The 19,301-nt window shown below is 54.5% G+C and overlaps 1 protein-coding gene across 1 annotated transcript in view; it reads right to left on the reverse strand.

Annotated features, from left to right (window-relative positions):
• LOC144611388 (uncharacterized) overlaps positions 1-19,301 on the reverse strand; it is a 66,703-nt gene that overhangs the window by 32,197 nt on the left and 15,205 nt on the right. Inside the window, 3 exon segments of the mRNA XM_078430458.1 lie at positions 2,773-3,173; positions 3,906-4,083; positions 4,151-4,295. Coding sequence (XP_078286584.1) covers positions 2,773-3,173; positions 3,906-4,083; positions 4,151-4,295 — 724 coding nt within the window.

Below are 19,301 nucleotides of genomic sequence, written 5' to 3' on the forward strand. Positions count from 1 at the left end.
TGTGGAATTCTCTGCCTCAGAAGGCAGTGGGGGCCAATTCTCTGAATGCATTCAAGAGAGAGCTGGATAGAGCTCTTAAGGATAGCGGAGTCAGGGGGTATGGGGAGAAGGCAGGAACGGGGTACTGATTGAGAATGATCAGCCATGATCACATTGAATGGCGGTGCTGGCTCGAAGGGCCGAATGGCCTCCTCCTGCACCTATTGTCTATTGTCTATTGTCTATTGAAACGCCATCGGGTTACAGAACTGTGAGAAATTACTTACAACACAGAGAAGACTGGGGTAGAGTTGCTGCCTCACAGCGCCAGAGACCCGGATTTGATCCTGACTGCGGGCGCTGTCTGTACGGAGTTTGCACGTTCTCCCCGTGACCGCCTGGGTTTTCTCCGCGTGCTCCGGTTTCCTCACTCATCCCAAAGACGTGCATCTGTAAATTGACCCTCGTCGGTAGGATAGAACGAGTGTATGGGTGATCGCTGGTCGGTGCGGACACGGTGGGCTGAAGAACCTATTTCCACACTGTGTCTCAAAACTAAACTAAACTAAAGCATTCAGCATATTTTGTCGCCAGAGACCCGGGTTCATTCCTGACTGTGGGTGCTGCTTGTGTGGAGTTTGCATGGTAACCCCAGTCAACATGGGTCTTCTACGGAGGCCATTCGGCCCATGACGTCTACGCCATTCAATCATGGCTGATCGATCTCTCCCTCCTAACCCCGTTCTCCTGCCATCTCCCCGTAACCCCTGACACCCGTACTAATCAAGAATCTATGTTTGCCTTAATAATTTCCCCGCAGTGATCATTTCCCCCCGTTCCTTCAAGATCTCCATATATTTGTTAAATAATTCTCTTCTCGGCTCATTTATCATTTAAAGAGTCTGAATTTCAACATTCCCTTGATACTCGTTATAACTCTGTGCCAACTGAGAACCTATCGACTTCTGATGTGAAAAATCAGACAAGTAAATGATTTGGGATAATCAATACTTCATTGACTCTTGACCCAAGATGTTGCCTCATCTTATTATCTGTAAACTGGAGGCTTTATCAGACCTGCCTGAGTGGTCACCTGAGACACTTATTGATCTATTAAATATAATGATGAGAGCTCATGTTGTCCACAACTTTAATGAGATCTTCAATCATTTGGACTGTATTTGTTCAACTGAATCAACTTCACTGCAGAAGGTATCAGTCGGCAGGCAGGACACCTCATTTCAGAAGGGAATCAAATAAAGACTCACAAAAGGCAATTCAGTTTGGTTTAGTTTAGAGTTACAGCATACAAACTGGCCCTTCGGCCCACCGAGTCCGTGCTGACCAACGACCAACCACTGGTTCTATCCTACACACTAGTAACAATTTACAGGACCTACAAACCCGCATGTCTTTAAGATGTGGGAGGAAACCGGAGCACCCGGAGGAAACACGCGTGGTCACAGGGAGAACGTACAAACTCCGTGCGGTAGTCGGGGTTGAACCCGGGTCTCCTGCCCTGTAAGGCAGCAACTCTACCGCTGTGGAAACGAGAAACTGCAGGCGCTGGTTTATACCAAAAACGAGGAACATTTGGAAATCCATGCCTGCCTCAATAGTCAATAGTCAATTTATTTGTCACATACACATTAATGTGCAGTGAAATGAAAAGTTACCCGCAGTTCAACAATAAGAGCAATAAAAATAAGCAATAAAAATATGCAATAACACATACAATCATAAACCAACACCAAAACAAAAGAAACATCCATCACAGCGAGTCTCCTCCAGTCACCTCCTCACTGTGATGGAAGGCCAGAATGTCTGACAGTGCCCGTCCTGGCACTTAATTTGCAAAGAGAACAGAAAGAGGAAGGACTATGTCGGTATCTAACTTCATCCAAAAGGGAAAGTCTCACAGAGTTTGGTTTGTGCCACCAAGCCAAACCGGGATAACTGAGAGGTAACAGCAGATTGAGACTGATCAGTGCAGTACACTTAAGGCATTTATTATTCATTCTCTAGCTGTGGGTCCCACTGGTAAATCCAATAACACGGTGGTGCAGCGGTAGAGTTGCTGCCTTACAGCGCCAGAGGACCGGGTTCGATCCTGACCAAGGGTGCTGTCCCCACGGAGTTTGTACGTTCTCCCCGTGACCGCACGGGGGGGGGGGAGAGAGAGAGAGGGAGAGGAGAGGGGGAGGAGAGGGGGAGGAGAGGGGGAGGAGAGGGGGAGAGAGAGAGGGGGAGAGAGAGAGGGGGAGAGAGAGAGGGAGAGAGAGAGAGAGAGAGAGGGAGAGAGAGAGAGAGAGAGAGAGAGAGAGAGAGAGAACATGTTTCCTGCCTCTAACGTGTACAATCCCTTAATGATCTTATACGTTTCTTTAAGATCCCCTCTCATCCTTCTAAATTCCAGTGTATACAAGCCTAGCCGCTCCAGTCTTTCAACATATGACAGTCCCGCCATTCCGGGAATCAACCTAGTAAACCTACGCTGCACGCCCTCAATAGCAAGAATATCCTTCCTCAAATTTGGAGACCAAAACTGCACACAGTACTCCAGGTGCGATCTCACTAGGGCCCCGTACAACTGCACACAGTACTCCAGGTGCGGTCTCACTAGGTCCCTGTACAACTGCACACACTACTCCAGGTGCGGTCTCACTAGGGCCCTGTACAACTGCAGAAGGACCTCTTTGCTCCTATACTCTACTCCTCTTGTTATGAAGGCCAACATTCCATTGGCTTTCTTCACTGCCTGCTGTACCTGCAGAATCGCTCTGGACTTTCAACCAGAGCGATTCCATCTTGTATTTGGACCTGTCCCACAACAGGATTAAGAGGCCGGACTTGTTCACCTGTGTCGGTGCTTCCCAGTGGCGTCCGCGTCTTGGTCCTCGACCACAACATTCATCCGGGATGTCTCCCTGAGCCAACTTGGCCAAGGCGGCGGACTGGAGAACCTGAGCTACCTCTCCATCAGGTACAACCACATCTCGGCCATCGGGTCCAGCGCCTTCCAGCAGGCCCCCAACCTGGAGAGCCTCTCCCTGGCCCTGAACGAGATCAACTTCATCAACACCAGCGCCTTTGTCGGCCTGGCCAAGCTCAAGCTCCTCTCCATCACCAACAACTGCGTCGGCGGGATCTTCGCGCCGACCTTCAGGGACCTGAGGAACCTGGATCACTTGAAGCTACGGAACAACGGGATCCCCATCGTGTACAAGGGCCACTTACTCCACCCTCTCCAGACTCGTTACATAGATACATAGAAACATAGAAAATTGGTGCAGGAGTAGGCCATTCGGCCCTTCGAGCCTGCACCGCCATTCAATGTAATCATGGCTGATCATCCAACTCAGTATCCTGTACCTGCCTTCTCTCCATACCCCCTGATCCCTTTAGCCACAAGGGCCACATCTAACTCCCTCTTAAATATAGCCAATGAACCGGCCTCAACTACCTTCTGTGGCAGAGAATTCCACAGATTCACCACTCTCTGTGTGAAAAAAAACTTTCTCATCTCGGTCCTAAAAGACTTCCCCCTTATCCTTAACCTTGGACCTGGGTGGGAATCACATCGAGAGGGTTGAAACGTGGGGCTTCAGCGGGCTCCGGTCTTTGGTCAACCTCTACTTGGACAGGGAATTGGCTGCCCTCCGTTTCTGTCGGGATGTTCTTGGGCCTGTGGTCGCTCCAAGTCCTTGACCTGGCCAACAACAAGTTGTCCTTTCAGGCGGCGCCCGCCCTCCCTCCCGCCGCCGTTCGGCCGGCTGCCCAGACTCCGCATGCTGAAACTCACCTCGCAGGAGTCCTTCGGCCCCACGGCGCTCCCCCACGACCTGTTCCAGGGCCTGGGGCGGCTGAAGGTCGCCTGGACGTCTCGGGCAACAAGTTCACCACCCTCGACACGCTGCCCTTCCAGCCGCTCGGCGGGCCTGGAGGTCTTGCAGCTGAGCGACATCTACCACGGCTTCCAGACCATGGACCAACGCCACCTTCTCCAGCTTGGCCAACCTTCGCACCTTGATGTTGGCCAACGTGGGCCTGGAGTCCATCAGCGGGGCCCTGTTCGCCAACCTGAGCCGCCTCCACACCCTGGTCCTGAAGAGCAACAATGATCCACGTCGTCAGGGAGGAGGACATTCCCCGGCTGCCCAGCCTGGCCTACCTGGACCTCCAGGAGAACCCCCATCGCCTACGTGTGCGACAACCTCTGGTTCCATCGGCTTCTTGGTCTTCTGCTCCACCGCCCCGGCCATCCTCGCCTTCGTGCTGGGAGCCCTGGCTTACCACAAGGGCAGGTGGAACCTCCGCTACGGACAACATCGTGGAAGCCATCTACAGTAGCAAGAGGACTCTCTGCATCTGAGGAAAGACGTTCTTGCCATAGAGGGAGTACAGAGAAGGTTCACCAGATTGATCCCTGGGCAGGACTTTCATATGAAGAAAGACTGGATAGACTGGGCTTGTACTCGCTGGAATTTAGAAGACTGAGGGGGGATCTTATAGAAACATATACAATTCTTAAGGGGTTGGACAGGCTGGATGCGGGAAGATTGTTCCCGATGTTGGGGAAGTCCAGAACCAGGGGTCACAGCTTAAGGATAAAGGGGAAGTCTTTTAGGACCGAGATGAGAAAACATTTCTTCACACAGAGAGTGGTGAGTCTGTGGAATTCTCTGCCACAGAAGGTAGTTGAGGCCGGTTCATTGGCTATATTTAAGAGGGAGTTAGATGTGGCCCTTGTGGCTAAAGGGATCAGGGGGTATGGAGAGAAGGCAGGTACAGGATACTGAGCTGGATGATCAGCCATGATCATATTGAATGGCGGTGCGTACAGGCTCGAAGGGCCGAATGGCCTACTCCTGCACCTATTTCTATGTTTCTATGTTTCTATCATCTCCAAGAACTACCTGCTGAGCGAGTGGTGTTCCATGGAGATGCAGGTCGCTCTGTACAGGCTCTTCGACGAGCACAGCGATGTCCTTATCCTGGTCTTCCTGGACGAGATCCCAGCCCACGTCCTCTCCTCCTACCACCACCTCCGCAAGTTGGTGAGGAGGAAGACCTACATCAGCTGGCCCTCGGATGTCGCAGGCCAGAAACTGTTCTGGGCTAAATTAAGGGATGCCCTCCGGGAAGGCGGGTCTCCTTCTGGAGGACAGGACCACCCGCTGGTCAGGCACGGAGGGGCTTGATGTACTAAATTGAGATTGAGAATGATCGGCCATGATCACATTGAATGGCTCGAAGGGCCGAATGGCCTCCTCCTGCACCTATTGTCTATTGTCTATAATTCTTTCCGGGTGAACAGTACACGGTGGCGCAGCGGTAGAGCCTGGTTCGATCCTGACCACGGCTGCTGTCTGTACGGAGTTTGTACGTTCTCTGGGTTTTCTCCGGGCGCTCCGGTTTCCACCCACACTGCAAAGACGCTCAGGTTTGTAGATTCATTGGCTTTGGTATAATTGTCCCTAGTGTGTGTCGGGTACTCATAGAGACACAGCGAGGAAACAGGCCATTCGGCCCAACTTGCCCACACCGGCCAACAATGTCCCAGCTACACTAGTCCCACCTGCCAGTATTTGGTCCCTCCATACCTGGCCTATCCATGTACCTGTCCAACTGCGTCTTAAATGTTGGGATAGTCCCAGCCTCAACTACCTCCTCTGGCAGCTCATTCCACACACCCACCATCCTCTGTGTGGAAAAGTTACCCCTCAGATTCCAATTATCCCCTTCACCATAAACCTATTTCTTCTGGTCCTCGATTCACCTTCTCTGGGCAAGAGACTCTGTGCATCTACCCAATCTATTCCTCTCATGATCTTATACACTTCTGTAAGATCATCCCTCATCCTCCTGCGCTCCAAGGAATAGAGTCCCAGCCTGCCCGAGTGTTGATGTGCGGGGATCGCTGGCGGTGCAGACTCGATGGGCCGAAGGGCCTGTTCTCGTGCTGTATCTCGAAACTAAATTAAACATAGCTGCCCCGTTATCTAAAAAGAAACAAAACTACTGGAGGTACTCTGTGGGTCAGGCAGCATCTGTGGAGGCGAAGGGGGGCAGATAATGATCAGGACTAGACCTTTCTTCAGGCTAATGAAGTGGAGGAGATGTGTTAGATTTAGTTTTTTGTACTAGTTTTCGTTTTAGAGATACAGCGTGGAAACAGGCCCTTCGGCCCACCGAGTCCGTGCTGACCAGAGACCCCACACACACACTACTTCCATCCTACACACTAGGGGGACAATTAACCTACAAACCTGCTCGTCTTTGGGATGTGGGAGAAAACCGAAGAAAACCCACGGGGTCACAGGGAGAAGGTACAAACCCCACACAGACACAACACCCCTAGTCAGGATCGAACCCGGGCCTCTGGCGCTGTGAGGCAGCAACTCTAACGCTGCGCCACCAGGTGGTGGCAGAGAGAGCAGAAGGGTGGGGCAAGACCTGCAAGTGATGTCAAGGTGGATCCAGGGACGTGGGGATAGAGTGGACGTGGAGAGGATGTTTCCACTGGCGGGAGAGTCTAGGACCAGAGGGCACGGCCTCAGAATTAAAGGACGTACCTTTAGAAAGGAGATGAGGAGGAATTTCTCTAGTCAGAAGGTGGTGAATCTGTGGAACTCATTGCTGCAGACAGTGGTGGAGTTTAGAAGGATGAGGGGGGACTTCATTGAAACTTACCGAATAGTGAGCGGCCTGGATAGAGTGGAGGTGGAGAGGAGGTTTCCAGTAGTGGGAGAGTCTAGGACCAGAGGGCACAGCCTCAGAATGAAAGGACATTCCTTTAGGAAGGAGATGAGGAGGAATATGTTGAAAGACTGGAGCGGCTAGGCTTGTATACACTGGAATTTAGAAGGATGAGAGGGGATCTTATCGAAACGTATAAGATTATTAAGGGGTTGGACACGTTAGAGGCAGGAAACATGTTCCCAATGTTGGGGGAGTCCAGAACAAGGGGCCACAGTTTAAGAATAAGGGGTAGGCCATTTAGAACTGAGATGAGGAAAAACTTTTTCAGTCAGAGAGTTGTGAATCTGTGGAATTCTCTGCCTCAGAAGGAAGTGGAGGTCAATTCTCTGAATGCATTCAAGAGAGAGCTGGATAGAGCTCTTAAGGATAGTGGAGTCAGGGGGTATGGGGAGAAGGCAGGAACGGGTTTCTGATTGAGAATGATCAGCCATGATCACATTGAATGGCGGTGCTGGCTCGAAGGGCCGAATGGCCTCCTCCTGCACCTATTGTCTATTGTCTATTCTCTAGTCAGAAGGTGGTGAATCTGTGGAACTCATTGCCACAGACGGTGGTGGAGTTTAGAAGGACGGGGGGGGGGGGACATCATTGAAACTTATCGAATAGTGAGCGGCCTGGATAGAGTGGATGTGGAGAGGATGTTTCCACCAGTGGGAGAGTCTAGGACCAGAGGGCACAGCCTCAGAATTAAAGGACATTCCTTTAGGAAGGAGATGAGGAGGAATTTCTTTAGTCAGAGGGTGGTGAATCTGTGGAATTCATTGCCATAGAAGGCTATAGAAGCCAAGTCAGTGGATATTTTTAAGGCAGAGATTGACAGATTATTGATTAGTACGGGTGTCAGGGGTTGTGGGGAGAAGGCAGGAGAATGGGGTTAGGAGGGAGAGATAGATCAGCCATGATTGAATGGCGGAGTAGATATCCCGGGCTGACTACAGTGCCTCCAGAGGGAATTATTCCTCTGATATGTTCATCTAGGCAGCTCTGATTGTGAACGTGAAACTTATAAAGACAAGTTTACCGCGTTGTAGAAGATCTCAGGAGCAAATTCTTTGGGATAAATTAATTTTCGAACTATGTTAGAAACATAGAAACATAGAAAATCGGTGCAGGAGTAGGCCATTCGGCCCTTCAAGACAGCACCGCCATTCAATATGATCATGGCTGATCATCCAAAATCAGTACCCCGTTCCTGCTTTCTCCCCCATACCCCTTGATTCCCTTAGCCCTAAGAGCTAAATCTAACTCTCTCTTGAAAACCCAGAATAAATCTCCCAATCTGTCTTTAAGTGTGGTGTTTTATCACTGATATATAAATATTACTTGCATATAATGTAGTACTTTAAATATACTGTGCAAAACAAGAAGGACTCGACCCAAAATGTCACCTGTTCCTTTACTCCAGAGATGTGGTCTGACCCGCTGAGTTCCTCCAGCTTTTTGTGTCTATCTTCGGTTTAAACCAGCATCTGCAGTTCCTTCCTACACATTTCTTTAGTTGAGTTTCGTTTAGAGACACAGCGTGGAAACAGGCCCTTCGGCCCACCGGGTCGGTGCCGACCAGCACGATCCTGCACACACTAGGGACAATTTACAATTTTAGCGGAGCCAATTAACCTACAAACCTGCACGTCTTTGGAGTGTGGGAGGAAACCGGAGCGCCCGGAGAAACCCAAGCAGGTCGCGGGGAGAACGTACAAACTCCCTGCAGACAGCACCCGTAGTCAGGATCGAACCCGGGTCTCCGGCGCTGGGAGGCAGCAACTCTACCGCCGCGCCACCAAAATAGTGAATGAAAGATCGAACAATGATCTGGTCATTTGTGAAGGGTCCCGACCCACAACGTTGCCTGTCATACAGCGCTGGGGACCCCGGTTCAATCCTGACCCTGGGAGCCGTGTTTATGGAGTTTGCACATTCAGTTCAGTTCAGTTCAGTTTAGTTTCTTGTCGTATGTACCGAGGTACAGTGAAAAGCTTTTGCTGCGCGCTAACTAGCCAGCGGAAAGACTGATTACAATCCAGCTGCCCACAGTGGACAGATACATGATAAAGGGAATAACGTTTAGTGCAAGGTAAAGCCAGTAAAGTCCGATCGAGGATAGTCCGAGGGTCTCCAATGAGGTAGATGTAGAACTAGTTAGAACGGGTAATCAATGGTCAGCGTGGAATCAATGAGCCAAAGGGCCTGTTTCCACACTGTTTCTTTGCCTAAAGTAAACACAAAAGGCTGTTAGCATCTGGAGCAAAACTGCTGGAGGAACTCAACGGGTCTTTAAACTTTGGTGGCAAGAACAGGAAAGCAGACTATTATCTGAATGGTGACCGATTGGGAAAAGGGGAGATGCAACGAGACCTGGGTGTCATGGTGCACCAGTCATTGAAAGTAGGCGTGCAGGTGCAGCAGGCAGTGAAGAAAGCGAATGGTATGTTGGCATTCATAGCAAGGGGATTTGAGTATAGGAGCAGGGAGGTTCTGCTGCAGTTGTACAGGGCATTGGTGAGACCACACCTGGAGTATTGCATACAGTTTTGGTCTCCTAATCTGAGGAAAGACATTCTTGCCATAGAGGGAGTACAGAGAAGGTTCACCAGATTGATTCCTGGGATGGCAGGACTTTCATATGAAGAAAGTCTGGATAGACTAGGCTTATACTCACTGGAATTTAGAAGATTGAGGGGGGATCTTATGGAAACTTACAAAATTCTTAAGGGGTTGGACAGGCTAGATGCAGGAAGATTGTTCCCGATTTTGGTGAAGTCCAGAACAAGGGGTCACAGTTTAAGGATAAGGGGGAAGTCTTTTAGGACCGAGATGAGAAAGTTTTTTTTCACACAGAGTGGTGAATCTGTGGAATTCTCTGCCACAGAAGGTAGTTGAGGCCAGTTCATTGGCTATATTTAAGAGGGAGTTAGATGTGGCCCTTGTGGCTAAAGGGATCAGGGGGTATGGAGAGAAGGCAGGTACAGGATACTGAGTTGGATGAGCAGCCATGATCATATTGAATGGCGGTCCAGGCTCGAAGGGCCGAATGGCCTACTCCTGCACCTATTTTCTATGTTTCTATGTATCTAAGACACAAAGTGCTGGAGTAACTCAACGATTCAGGCAGCATCTCCGGTGAACATGGATCAGCGACGTTTCGGGTCGAGACCCTTCTTCAGGCTGACTGTGAGGTGGGGGGAGAAAAAAGCTGGCGAAGGGGAGAGGCAGGACAAAGCATGGACGTGGGCGAGGATGTTTTTCGTTGGGCAGATGGTTGGAACAAACGGCAGTAAGAAGAGTTGGTGTGAGACAGGTTTGAAGAACTGCGGATTGTAAAGCCAGAGGGAGGAAAGTAGGAAGCGAGGTGGGTGGGGGGAGTGGGCATCTGGGGATAAATGGGGGGGAATGAAGATGGGGCACAGGGAAGGGGGGAAAGGGGGTAAAACGGGGCAGAAGGGAGGAGGGCCGGGGAGAATGAGGGGGAGAGGAGGGGGAAGGAAGGGGGGAGGAAGGGGGAAGAGAGGAGAGAAAGGGGGAAAGGGGAGAAAAGGGGGTGAAGAGGGGAGGGAGAGAGGGGGGAGAAAGAGGGGGTGAAAGAGGGGAGGAGAAGGAGGGGGGAGAAAGAGGGGGTGAAAGAGGGGAGGAGGAGGGGGGAGAAAGAGGGGATGAAGAGGGGGGAAGAGAGGAGGGAGAAAGAGGGGATGATGAGGGGAGGGAGAGAGGGGGGAGAAAGAGGGGGTGAAAGAGGGGAGGAGAAGGAGGGGGGAGAAAGAGGGGGTGAAAGAGGGGAGGAGGAGGGGGGAGAAAGAGGGGATGAAGAGGGGGGGAGAGAGGGGGGAGAAAGAGGGGATGATGAGGGGAGGGAGTGAGGGGGGAGAAAGAGGGGGTGAAAGAGGGGAGGAGAAGGAGGGGGAAATGGGGGGGAGAAAGGGGAAGGAAAGGAGTAGGGGGTGGTTTGTGAGAAGTCACTTAAAATTGGACACAAAAGACTGAGTGTAGAAACCAGGAAAAAGCAGACACAAAACTTTGGAATCTGGTGCAAAAACAAAGTGGTGGAGAAACTCAGTGGGTCAGGCAGCATCTGTGGAAGGAAATTAAACTGCTGACGACTTGGGTTTCTGGAACTGAGTTTGGAATCAGGAACGGGAAACTGTCCCTCAACCAGTCTATAAAACAAAGAGCTGCAGGTGCTGATTTATACCAATGACCTCATGCTTGACTGTGTTCCAATAACATTATTCTTTCGATTTTTTTCCAACCTTTTAAAACGGCAAAACTCATTATTAACTCACGAAAAACAGGCTGAACTCTGGCCTACAGTGTCGGGGCCTACAATGTCTGGGCCTACAGTGTCCCGGCCTACAGCGCCCCCTGGGCCTACAGTGTCGGGGCCTACAGTGTCTGGGCCTACAGCGTCCCGGCCTACAGCGCCCCCTGGGCCTACAGTGTCTGGGCCTACAGTGTCCCGGCCCACAGCGCCCCCTGGGCCTACAGTGTCGGGGCCTACAGTGTCTGGGCCTACAGCGTCCTGGCCTACAGCGCCCCCCGGGCCTAATGCGGGACAAGGGCGGTCCCGTACGGGACAAACAAATTTAACCCAAAATACGGGATGTCCCGGCTAATACGGGACGGTTGGCAACCCTACCAATGATAGACACAACGTGCTGGAGTAACTCAGCGGGTCAGGCAGCAACTCTGGGGGAAAAAGGAATGGGTGACATTTTGGGCCGGGGCCCTTCTTCAGACTCAACCAGGAGCGGTGGATGCACCGTAGGGCCGAACGAAGAATTGGTGGACCACTGTGGAGGGGGGGGGGGGGCGTGCGCGGCCGGCAGGGGGGAGGCTCAGGAGCCGCCGAGCTCGGCCCCGAAGGCCGGAGAGCTGAGGTGGAGGGAGCCGCTGGCGACGACGGGCACGAGGAGTGGGCCGGTGGGGGAGGGAGTGGGCTGTTGCCTCCAGAGCCTGCAAGGTCGGCTGCAGGAGGCGCCCCTCCCCCTCTCCAGGACACAGAGGCGGGGGTCGGGCGGGTGGGTGGGCAAGGAGAGAAACGTGGGTCGGAGGGCCGAGCCAGTCGAGGACCACCCTTGTCCCATATTAGGCCCGGAGGGCACTGTAGCCCCGGACACTGTAGGCCCGGACACTGTAGGCCCGGACACTGTAGGCCCGGACACTGTAGGCCCGGACACTGTAGGCCCGGGCACTGTAGGCCCAGACACTGTAGGCCCGGACACTAGGCCCGGACAGTGTAGCCCCGGACACTGTAGGCCCGGACGTTGTAGGCCCGGACACTGTAGGCCCGGACAGTTTAGGCCCGGACAGTTTAGGCCCGGACAGTGTAGCCCCGGACACTGTAGGCCCGGACAGTGTAGGTCCGGAGGCCTGGGCGCCGCCTAATGGAGGTTGCGTAGCAACCCGCCTCCTGGCCCGGGCGGCCGCCATTGGTGGAGCGGGAGCACGTGGCCGCTGGCTGGGTGAGGTCACGTGGGGCGCGGGGCGGTGACGTCACCTTGTCCCTTATTTAGGAGTGAGATAGTTGACATGTGTGATCCGTGCAGAAAGAATTTTCACTGTTCAGCGCTCACAATAACGCACCATTGAACCATTGCACTTCAACTCCCCCTCCCACTCCCACACTGACCTCTCTGTCCTGGGCCTCCTCCATTGTCAGAGTGAGGCCCAGCGTAAATTGGAGGAACAGCACCTCATATTTCGCTTGGGCAGCTTACACCCCAGCGGTACGAACATTGACTTCTCTAACTTTGTGATCCCCTCCCTCTGCGCCCCTCCCCCACCCTGGTCATTGTACTAGTTTCATTGTCTTGTTTGGTTTCATTGCCTGTATAACTTGTTATCGCCTAACCCACAGCCAACAATGGACCGTTGTGGGCTTGACCATCGCTACCTTTTGGCCTGTCTTTCATTCCTTTGTTCCGCATCACCATCTACATCCGTCTCTCTGTTTCCCCCTCCCCTGACTCTCAGTCTGAGGAAGGGTCTTGACCCGAAACGTCACCCATTCCTTCTCTCCAGAGATGCTGCCTGACCCACTGAGTTACTCCAGCTTTTTGTGTCTATCCAGGAGGCGGGTTCCTATGCAACCTCCATTAGGTGGCACCAGGGCCTTTGGGCCTACACTGCCCACAAGGTAGGTTCAGATTTTAACCAGCATCTGCAGTTTTTTTCCTACCACACTGTCCGGGCCCACAACAAGGGACAAGGGCGGTCCCGTACGGGACAAACCAATTTAGCCCAAAATACGGGATGTCCCGGCTAATACGGGACAGTTGGCAACCCTAGTCCCACCTGGTGCTGGACGAGAGAGGTGAGCGGCCTGGATAGAGTGGACGTGGAGTGGATGTTTCCACTAGTGGGAGAGTCTAGGACCAGAGGGCACAGCCTCAGAATTAAAGGATGTCCCTTTAGGAAGGAGATGAGGTGGGATTTCTTTAGTCAGAGGGTGGTGAATCTGTAGAATTCTTTGCCACAGAAGGCTGTGGAGGCCAAGTCAGTGGATATTTTCAAGACAAAGATAAATTCTTGATTAGTGTGGGTGTCAGAGGTTAATGGGGAGAAGGCAGGAGAATGGGGTTTAGATTTTTTTTTAGATTTAGAGATACAGCGCAGAAACAGGCCCTTCGGCCCACCGGGTCCGTGCCGCCCAGCGATCCCCGCACACTAACACTATCCTACACCCACTAGGGACAATTTTTACATTTGCCCAGCCAATTAACCTACAAACCTGTACGTCTTTGGAGTGTGGGAGGAAACCGAAGATCTCGGAGAAAACCCACGCAGGTCATGGGGAGAACGTACAAACTCCGTACAGTCGGCGCCCGTAGTCAGGATCGAACCTGAGTCTCCGGCGCTGCATTCGCTGTAAGGCGGCAACTCTACCGCTGCGCCACCGGGTTGGGAGGGAGAGATAGATCAGGCGTGATCGAATGGCGGGGGTAGACTTGATGGGCCGAGTGGACTCATTCTGCTCCTGTCACTTATGACTTGGCCCTGAGATGATCGGAGAATTCCAAACTGTGTGTGTCACTGCCACCTTGTGGCTGTCGTAGTTGGTGCAACCTTGTGGCACCGCAACCAACATCCTCCCAATTCCCCTCTCCATCGGGGGCCTGGGGTGGGGTGGGAGGGTGGGGGGGGGCACTGCACCCAGGAGCCCCCCGTTTGCGACCCGTTCCTCTCGCGGTCGGTTCACAGAGTTGCCGGCCGCCTGCCACTTTTGCGGGCTGTGTTCCACGTGTACACGGAGTGTGTGAGGTTGCAGCCCCCTGTTCCAACATCTAAAGGGGCCGCTCCCGGCCTTCTGCCTGCACTTCACTTCTCACCCACCGCCCTCGTCTTTGGACACCCCTGTGCGTGGGGGGGGGGGGCAGTTTGGGGCGGAAGACGTCCCGGTTGGGTTTAGCTCCTGGGCCCGGCCAAGCCGGCCATCCGCGAGTCACGGCGCCAGGTGGAAGAGGGCTCTGCCCGAGCCGGCTGCCCGCCCCTTTCCCCGGGGGTTACGTCCGTCCGCGCCCGGGTGGGGTTAGAGAGGGACCACGCGCTGTCCACGGGCACCCTGGGGGGTTCCCCAGACCACTGGGGATTGGATGCATCCTGGAAAGGGATTGTGATATAAGTTGTACAATAGTTTCATTTGGGAGTGTAGGAAAATAACTGCAGATGTTGGTACAAATTGAAGGTATTTATTCACAAGATGCTGGAGTAACTCAGCGGGTCAGGCAGCATCTCAGGAGAGAAGGAATGGGTGACGTTTCGGGTCGAGACCCTTCTTCAGAGTGTAATACCTTCTTTCATTTGGTACGCAGGTTTGCATTGCATTCTGGAGGTGGGTTGTGTTTTGTTTTACTGCATTGTAAATATTGTTTTTAAATAATTGAATCAATTTTTTGATTAAAAACAAACATCTTCCTGCAGATGCTAGAGTGGGGGGAGGGGAGGAAGGGGGGAATCTCGACCAAAACCACAGGTTGGATGGGTGCTGTCTGCACGGAGTTTGCACGTTCTCTATGTTTCTAGCTAGGGCCGAATGGCCTCCTCCTGCACCTATTGTCTATGTTTCTGTAAATATCCCCCCCGTGTGCAGGGAGTGGATGCGAAGGTGGGATAACATAGAACTGGCATGTGAACCGGTGATCGATGGTCGGTGTGGACTCGGTGAGGCAAGGGGGGGTAGGAGAGGGGTAAATAAGAGGGAGAAAGGAAGGGGGGAGAAAGGAGGGGTGAGAAAGGGGGGGGAGAAAGGGGGGGGGAGAAAGGGGGGGAGAAAGGAGAGGGGAAGAAAGGAGGGGGGAGAAAGGAGGAGAGAGAAAGGAGGGGGAGAAAGGAGGGGGAGAAAGGAGGGGGAGAAAGGAGGGGGGAAGAAAGGAGGGGGGAGAAAGGAGGAGAGAGAAAGGAGGGGGAGAGAAAGGAGGGGGAGAAAGGAGGGGGAGGAAGAAAGGAGGGGGGAGAAAGGAGGGAAGGGGAGAAAGGAGGGGGGAGAAAGGAGGGGGGAGAAAGGAGGGAAGAGAAAGGAGGGGGGAGAAAGGAGGAGAGAGAAAGGAGGGGGGGAGAAAGGAGGGGGGAGAAAGGAGGGGGGAAGAAAGGAGGGGGGAGAAAGGAGGGGGGAGAAAGGAGGGGGGAGAAAGGAGGGGGGAGAAAGGAGGGAAGAGAAAGGAGGGGGGAGAAAGGAGGAGAGAGAAAGGAGGGGGGGAGAAAGGAGGGGGGAGAAAGGAGGGGGGAAGAAAGGAGGGGGGAGAAAGGAGGGGGGAGAAAGGAGGGGGGAAGAAAGGAGGGGGGAAGAAAGGAGGGGGGAGAAAGGAGGGGGGAAGAAAGGAGGGAAGGGGAGAAAGGAGGGGGGAGAAAGGAGGGGGGAGAAAGGAGGGGGGAGAAAGGAGGGGGGAGAAAGGAGGGGGGAGAAAGGAGGGGGGAGAAAGGAGGGGGGAGAAAGGAGGGGGAGAAAGGAGGGGGAGAAAGGAGGGGGAGAAAGGAGGGGGGAGAAAGGAGGGGGAGAAAGGAGGGGGAGAAAGGAGGGGGAGAAAGGAGGGAAGGGGAGAAAGGAGGGAAGGGGAGAAAGGAGGGAAGGGGAGAAAGGAGGGGGGAGAAAGGAGGGAAGGGGAGAAAGGAGGGAAGGGGAGAAAGGAGGGGGGGAAGAAAGGAGGGGGGAGAAAGGAGGTGGGGAAAGGAGGGGGGGAGAAAGGAGGGAAGGGGAGAAAGGAGGGGGAGAAAGGAGGGGGGAGAAAGGAGGGGGGGAGAAAGGAGGGGGGAGAAAGGAGGGGGAGAAAGGAGGGGGAGAAAGGAGGGGGAGAAAGGAGGGGGAGAAAGGAGGGGGAGAAAGGAGGGGGGAGAAAGGAGGGGGAGAAAGGAGGGGGAGAAAGGAGGGGGAGAAAGGAGGGGGAGAAAGGAGGGGGAGAAAGGAGGGGGGAGAAAGGAGGGGGAGAAAGGAGGGGGAGAAAGGAGGGGGAGAAAGGAGGGGGAGAAAGGAGGGAAGGGGAGAAAGGAGGGAAGGGGAGAAAGGAGGGAAGGGGAGAAAGGAGGGGGAGAAAGGAGGGGGAGAAAGGAGGGAAGGGGAGAAAGGAGGGGGGGAGAAAGGAGGGAAGGGGAGAAAGGAGGGGGGAGAAAGGAGGGGGAGAAAGGAGGGGGAGAAAGGAGGGGGAGAAATGAGGGGGAGAAAGGAGGGGGAGAAAGGAGGGGGAAGAAAGGAGGGAAGGGGAGAAAGGAGGGGGAGAAAGGAGGGGGAGAAAGGAGGGGGAGAAAGGAGGGGGAGAAAGGAGGGGGGGAGAAAGGAGGGGGGAGAAAGGAGGGGGAGAAAGGAGGGGGAGAAAGGAGGGGGAGAAAGGAGGGGGGAGAAAGGAGGGGGAGAAAGGAGGGGGAGAAAGGAGGGGGAGAAAGGAGGGGGGAGAAAGGAGGGGAGAAAGGAGGGGGAGAAAGGAGGGGGAGAAAGGAGGGGGAGAAAGGAGGGAAGCGGAGAAAGGAGGGGGGAGAAAGGAGGGGGGAGAAAGGAGGGGAAGAAAGGAGGGGGAGAAAGGAGGGGGAAGAAAGGAGGGGGGGAGAAAGGAGGGGGGGAGAAAGGAGGGAAGGGGAGAAAGGAGGGAAGGGGAGAAAGGAGGGAAGGGGAGAAAGGAGGGGGAGAAAGGAGGGGGAGAAAGGAGGGGGAGAAAGGAGGGGGAGAAAGGAGGGGGAGAAAGGAGGGGGAGAAAGGAGGGGGAGAAAGGAGGGGGAGAAAGGAGGGGGAAGAAAGGAGGGAAGGGGAGAAAGGAGGGGGGAGAAAGGAGGGGGAGAAAGGAGGGGGAGAAAGGAGGGGGAGAAAGGAGGGGGAAGAAAGGAGGGAAGGGGAGAAAGGAGGGGGAGAAAGGAGGGGGAGAAAGGAGGGGGAGAAAGGAGGGGGAGAAAGGAGGGGGAAGAAAGGAGGGAAGGGGAGAAAGGAGGGAAGGGGAGAAAGGAGGGGGGGAGAAAGGAGGGAAGGGGAGAAAGGAGGGGGGAGAAAGGAGGGAAGGGGAGAAAGGAGGGGGGGAGAAAGGAGGGAAGGGGAGAAAGGAGGGGGGAGAAAGGAGGGGGAGAAAGGAGGGGGAGAAAGGAGGGGGAGAAAGGAGGGGAAGAAAGGAGGGAAGGGGAGAAAGGAGGGGGAGAAAGGAGGGGGAGAAAGGAGGGGGAGAAAGGAGGGGGAGAAAGGAGGGGGAGAAAGGAGGGGGAGAAAGGAGGGAAGGGGAGAAAGGAGGGAAGGGGAGAAAGGAGGGGGGGAGAAAGGAGGGGGGGAGAAAGGAGGGAAGGGGAGAAAGGAGGGGGGAAGAAAGGAGGGGGGGAAGAAAGGAGGGGGAGAAAGGAGGGAAGGGGAGAAAGGAGGGAAGGGGAGAAAGGAGGGGGGAAGAAAGGAGGGGGGAAGAAAGGAGGGGGGAAGAAAGGAGGGGGGAGAAAGGAGGGGGGAGAAAGGAGGGAAGGGGAGAAAGGAGGGGGGGGGGAGAAAGGAGGGGGAAGGAAAGGAGGGGGAAGGAAAGGAGGGGGGAAGAAAGGAGGGGGAGGAAGAAAGGAGGGGGGGAAGAAAGGAGGGGGGAAGAAGGGGGGAGAAAGGAGGGGGGAAGAAAGGAGGGGGGGAAGGAGGGGGGAAGAAAGGAGGGGGGAGAAAGGAGGAGAAAGGAGGGGGGAAGAAAGGAGGGGGAGAAAGGAGGAGAAAGGAGGGGGGAAGAAAGGAGGGGGGAAGAAAGGAGGAGGGGGGAAGGAGGGGGGAAGAAAGGAGGGGGGAGAAAGGAGGAGAAAGGAGGGGGGAAGAAAGGAGGGGGGAGAAAGGAGGAGGGGGGAAGGAGGGGGGAGAAAGGAGGAGAAAGGAGGGGGGAAGAAAGGAGGGGGGAGAAAGGAGGGGGGAGAAAGGAGGAGAAAGGAGGAGAAAGGAGGGGGGAAGAAAGGAGGGGGGAGAAAGGAGGGGGGAGAAAGAAGGGGGGAGAAAGGAGGAGAAAGGAGGGGGGAAGAAAGGAGGGGGGAGAAAGGAGGAGGAGAAAGGAGGAGAAAGGAGGAGAAAGGAGGGGGAAGAAAGGAGGGGGGGAAGAAAGGAGAGGGGGAGAAAGGAGGGGGGAGAAAGGAGGGGGGAGGTGGGGGGGAAAGGAGAGAGGGGGGAGAAAGGAGGGGGGGAGAAAGGAGGGGGAGAAAGGAGGGGGGAGGTGGGGGGGAAAGGAGGGGGGAAGAAAGGAGAGGGGGAGAAAGGAGGGGGGAGGTGGGGGGGAAAGGAGGGGGGGGAAGAAAGGAGGGGGGGGAAGAAAGGAGGGAAGGGGAGAAAGGAGGGAAGGGGAGAAAGGAGGGGGGGAAGAAAGGAGGGAAGGGGAGAAAGGAGGGAAGGGGAGAAAGGAGGGGGGCGAAAGGAGGGAAGGGGAGAAAGGAGGGGGAGAAAGGAGGGAGGGGGAAGAAAGGAGGGAAGGGGAGAAAGGAGGGGGGGAGAAAGGAGGGAAGGGGAGAAAGGAGGGGGGGAGAAAGGAGGGGGAGAAAGGAGGGAAGGGGAGAAAGGAGGGGGAGAAGAAAGGAGGGGGGAGGAGGGAAAGACCACATGTTCTGGTACCATTTCCCAAGTCCAGTCCACGCTCTAGTTGGTATGAGCGGTGCCCGGTCCAGGCAAGCCCCAGGCTGCTGTGGCCTTCCTTGGCCACATGGATGGACCAGCGAACCAACGTCCCTCTCTCCTCGCTCCTCCACCGTTGTGGGGGCCTCCTGCAGCAGACCGTGAGGTGGGGGGGGCGGGCTCTCCTCTCCTACCGGCCCCCCTCCTCACCAGCTCCCTCCCTCCTCCGCAGCCAACGTCTGTGGCAATGAATCCCACAGATTCACCACCCTCTGACTGAAGCAACGCCCCATCTCCTTGCCGAAGGAACGTCCACAAACGTACCCGGCAAACGGCGGGGTTTTGCCGGTCGATCCACGCACATCTCCCCTGATCTCCCCCCATCTCTCTCTCTCTCTCTCAACGGCTGCACCATAGGACAAGCAACTCCATCTGTAACACGAGACAGTCACAACCTTCACCTCACAATGGGAACGATCAACGACGAGGGAGCGCAATGTTAAAGTGAGAGGGGCAAACATTAAAGGGGGCTAGACTAAGT

Source organism: Rhinoraja longicauda, chromosome 40, assembly GCF_053455715.1.
Source record: "Rhinoraja longicauda isolate Sanriku21f chromosome 40, sRhiLon1.1, whole genome shotgun sequence".
In the NCBI taxonomy this organism is placed as follows: Eukaryota; Metazoa; Chordata; class Chondrichthyes; order Rajiformes; family Arhynchobatidae; genus Rhinoraja; species Rhinoraja longicauda.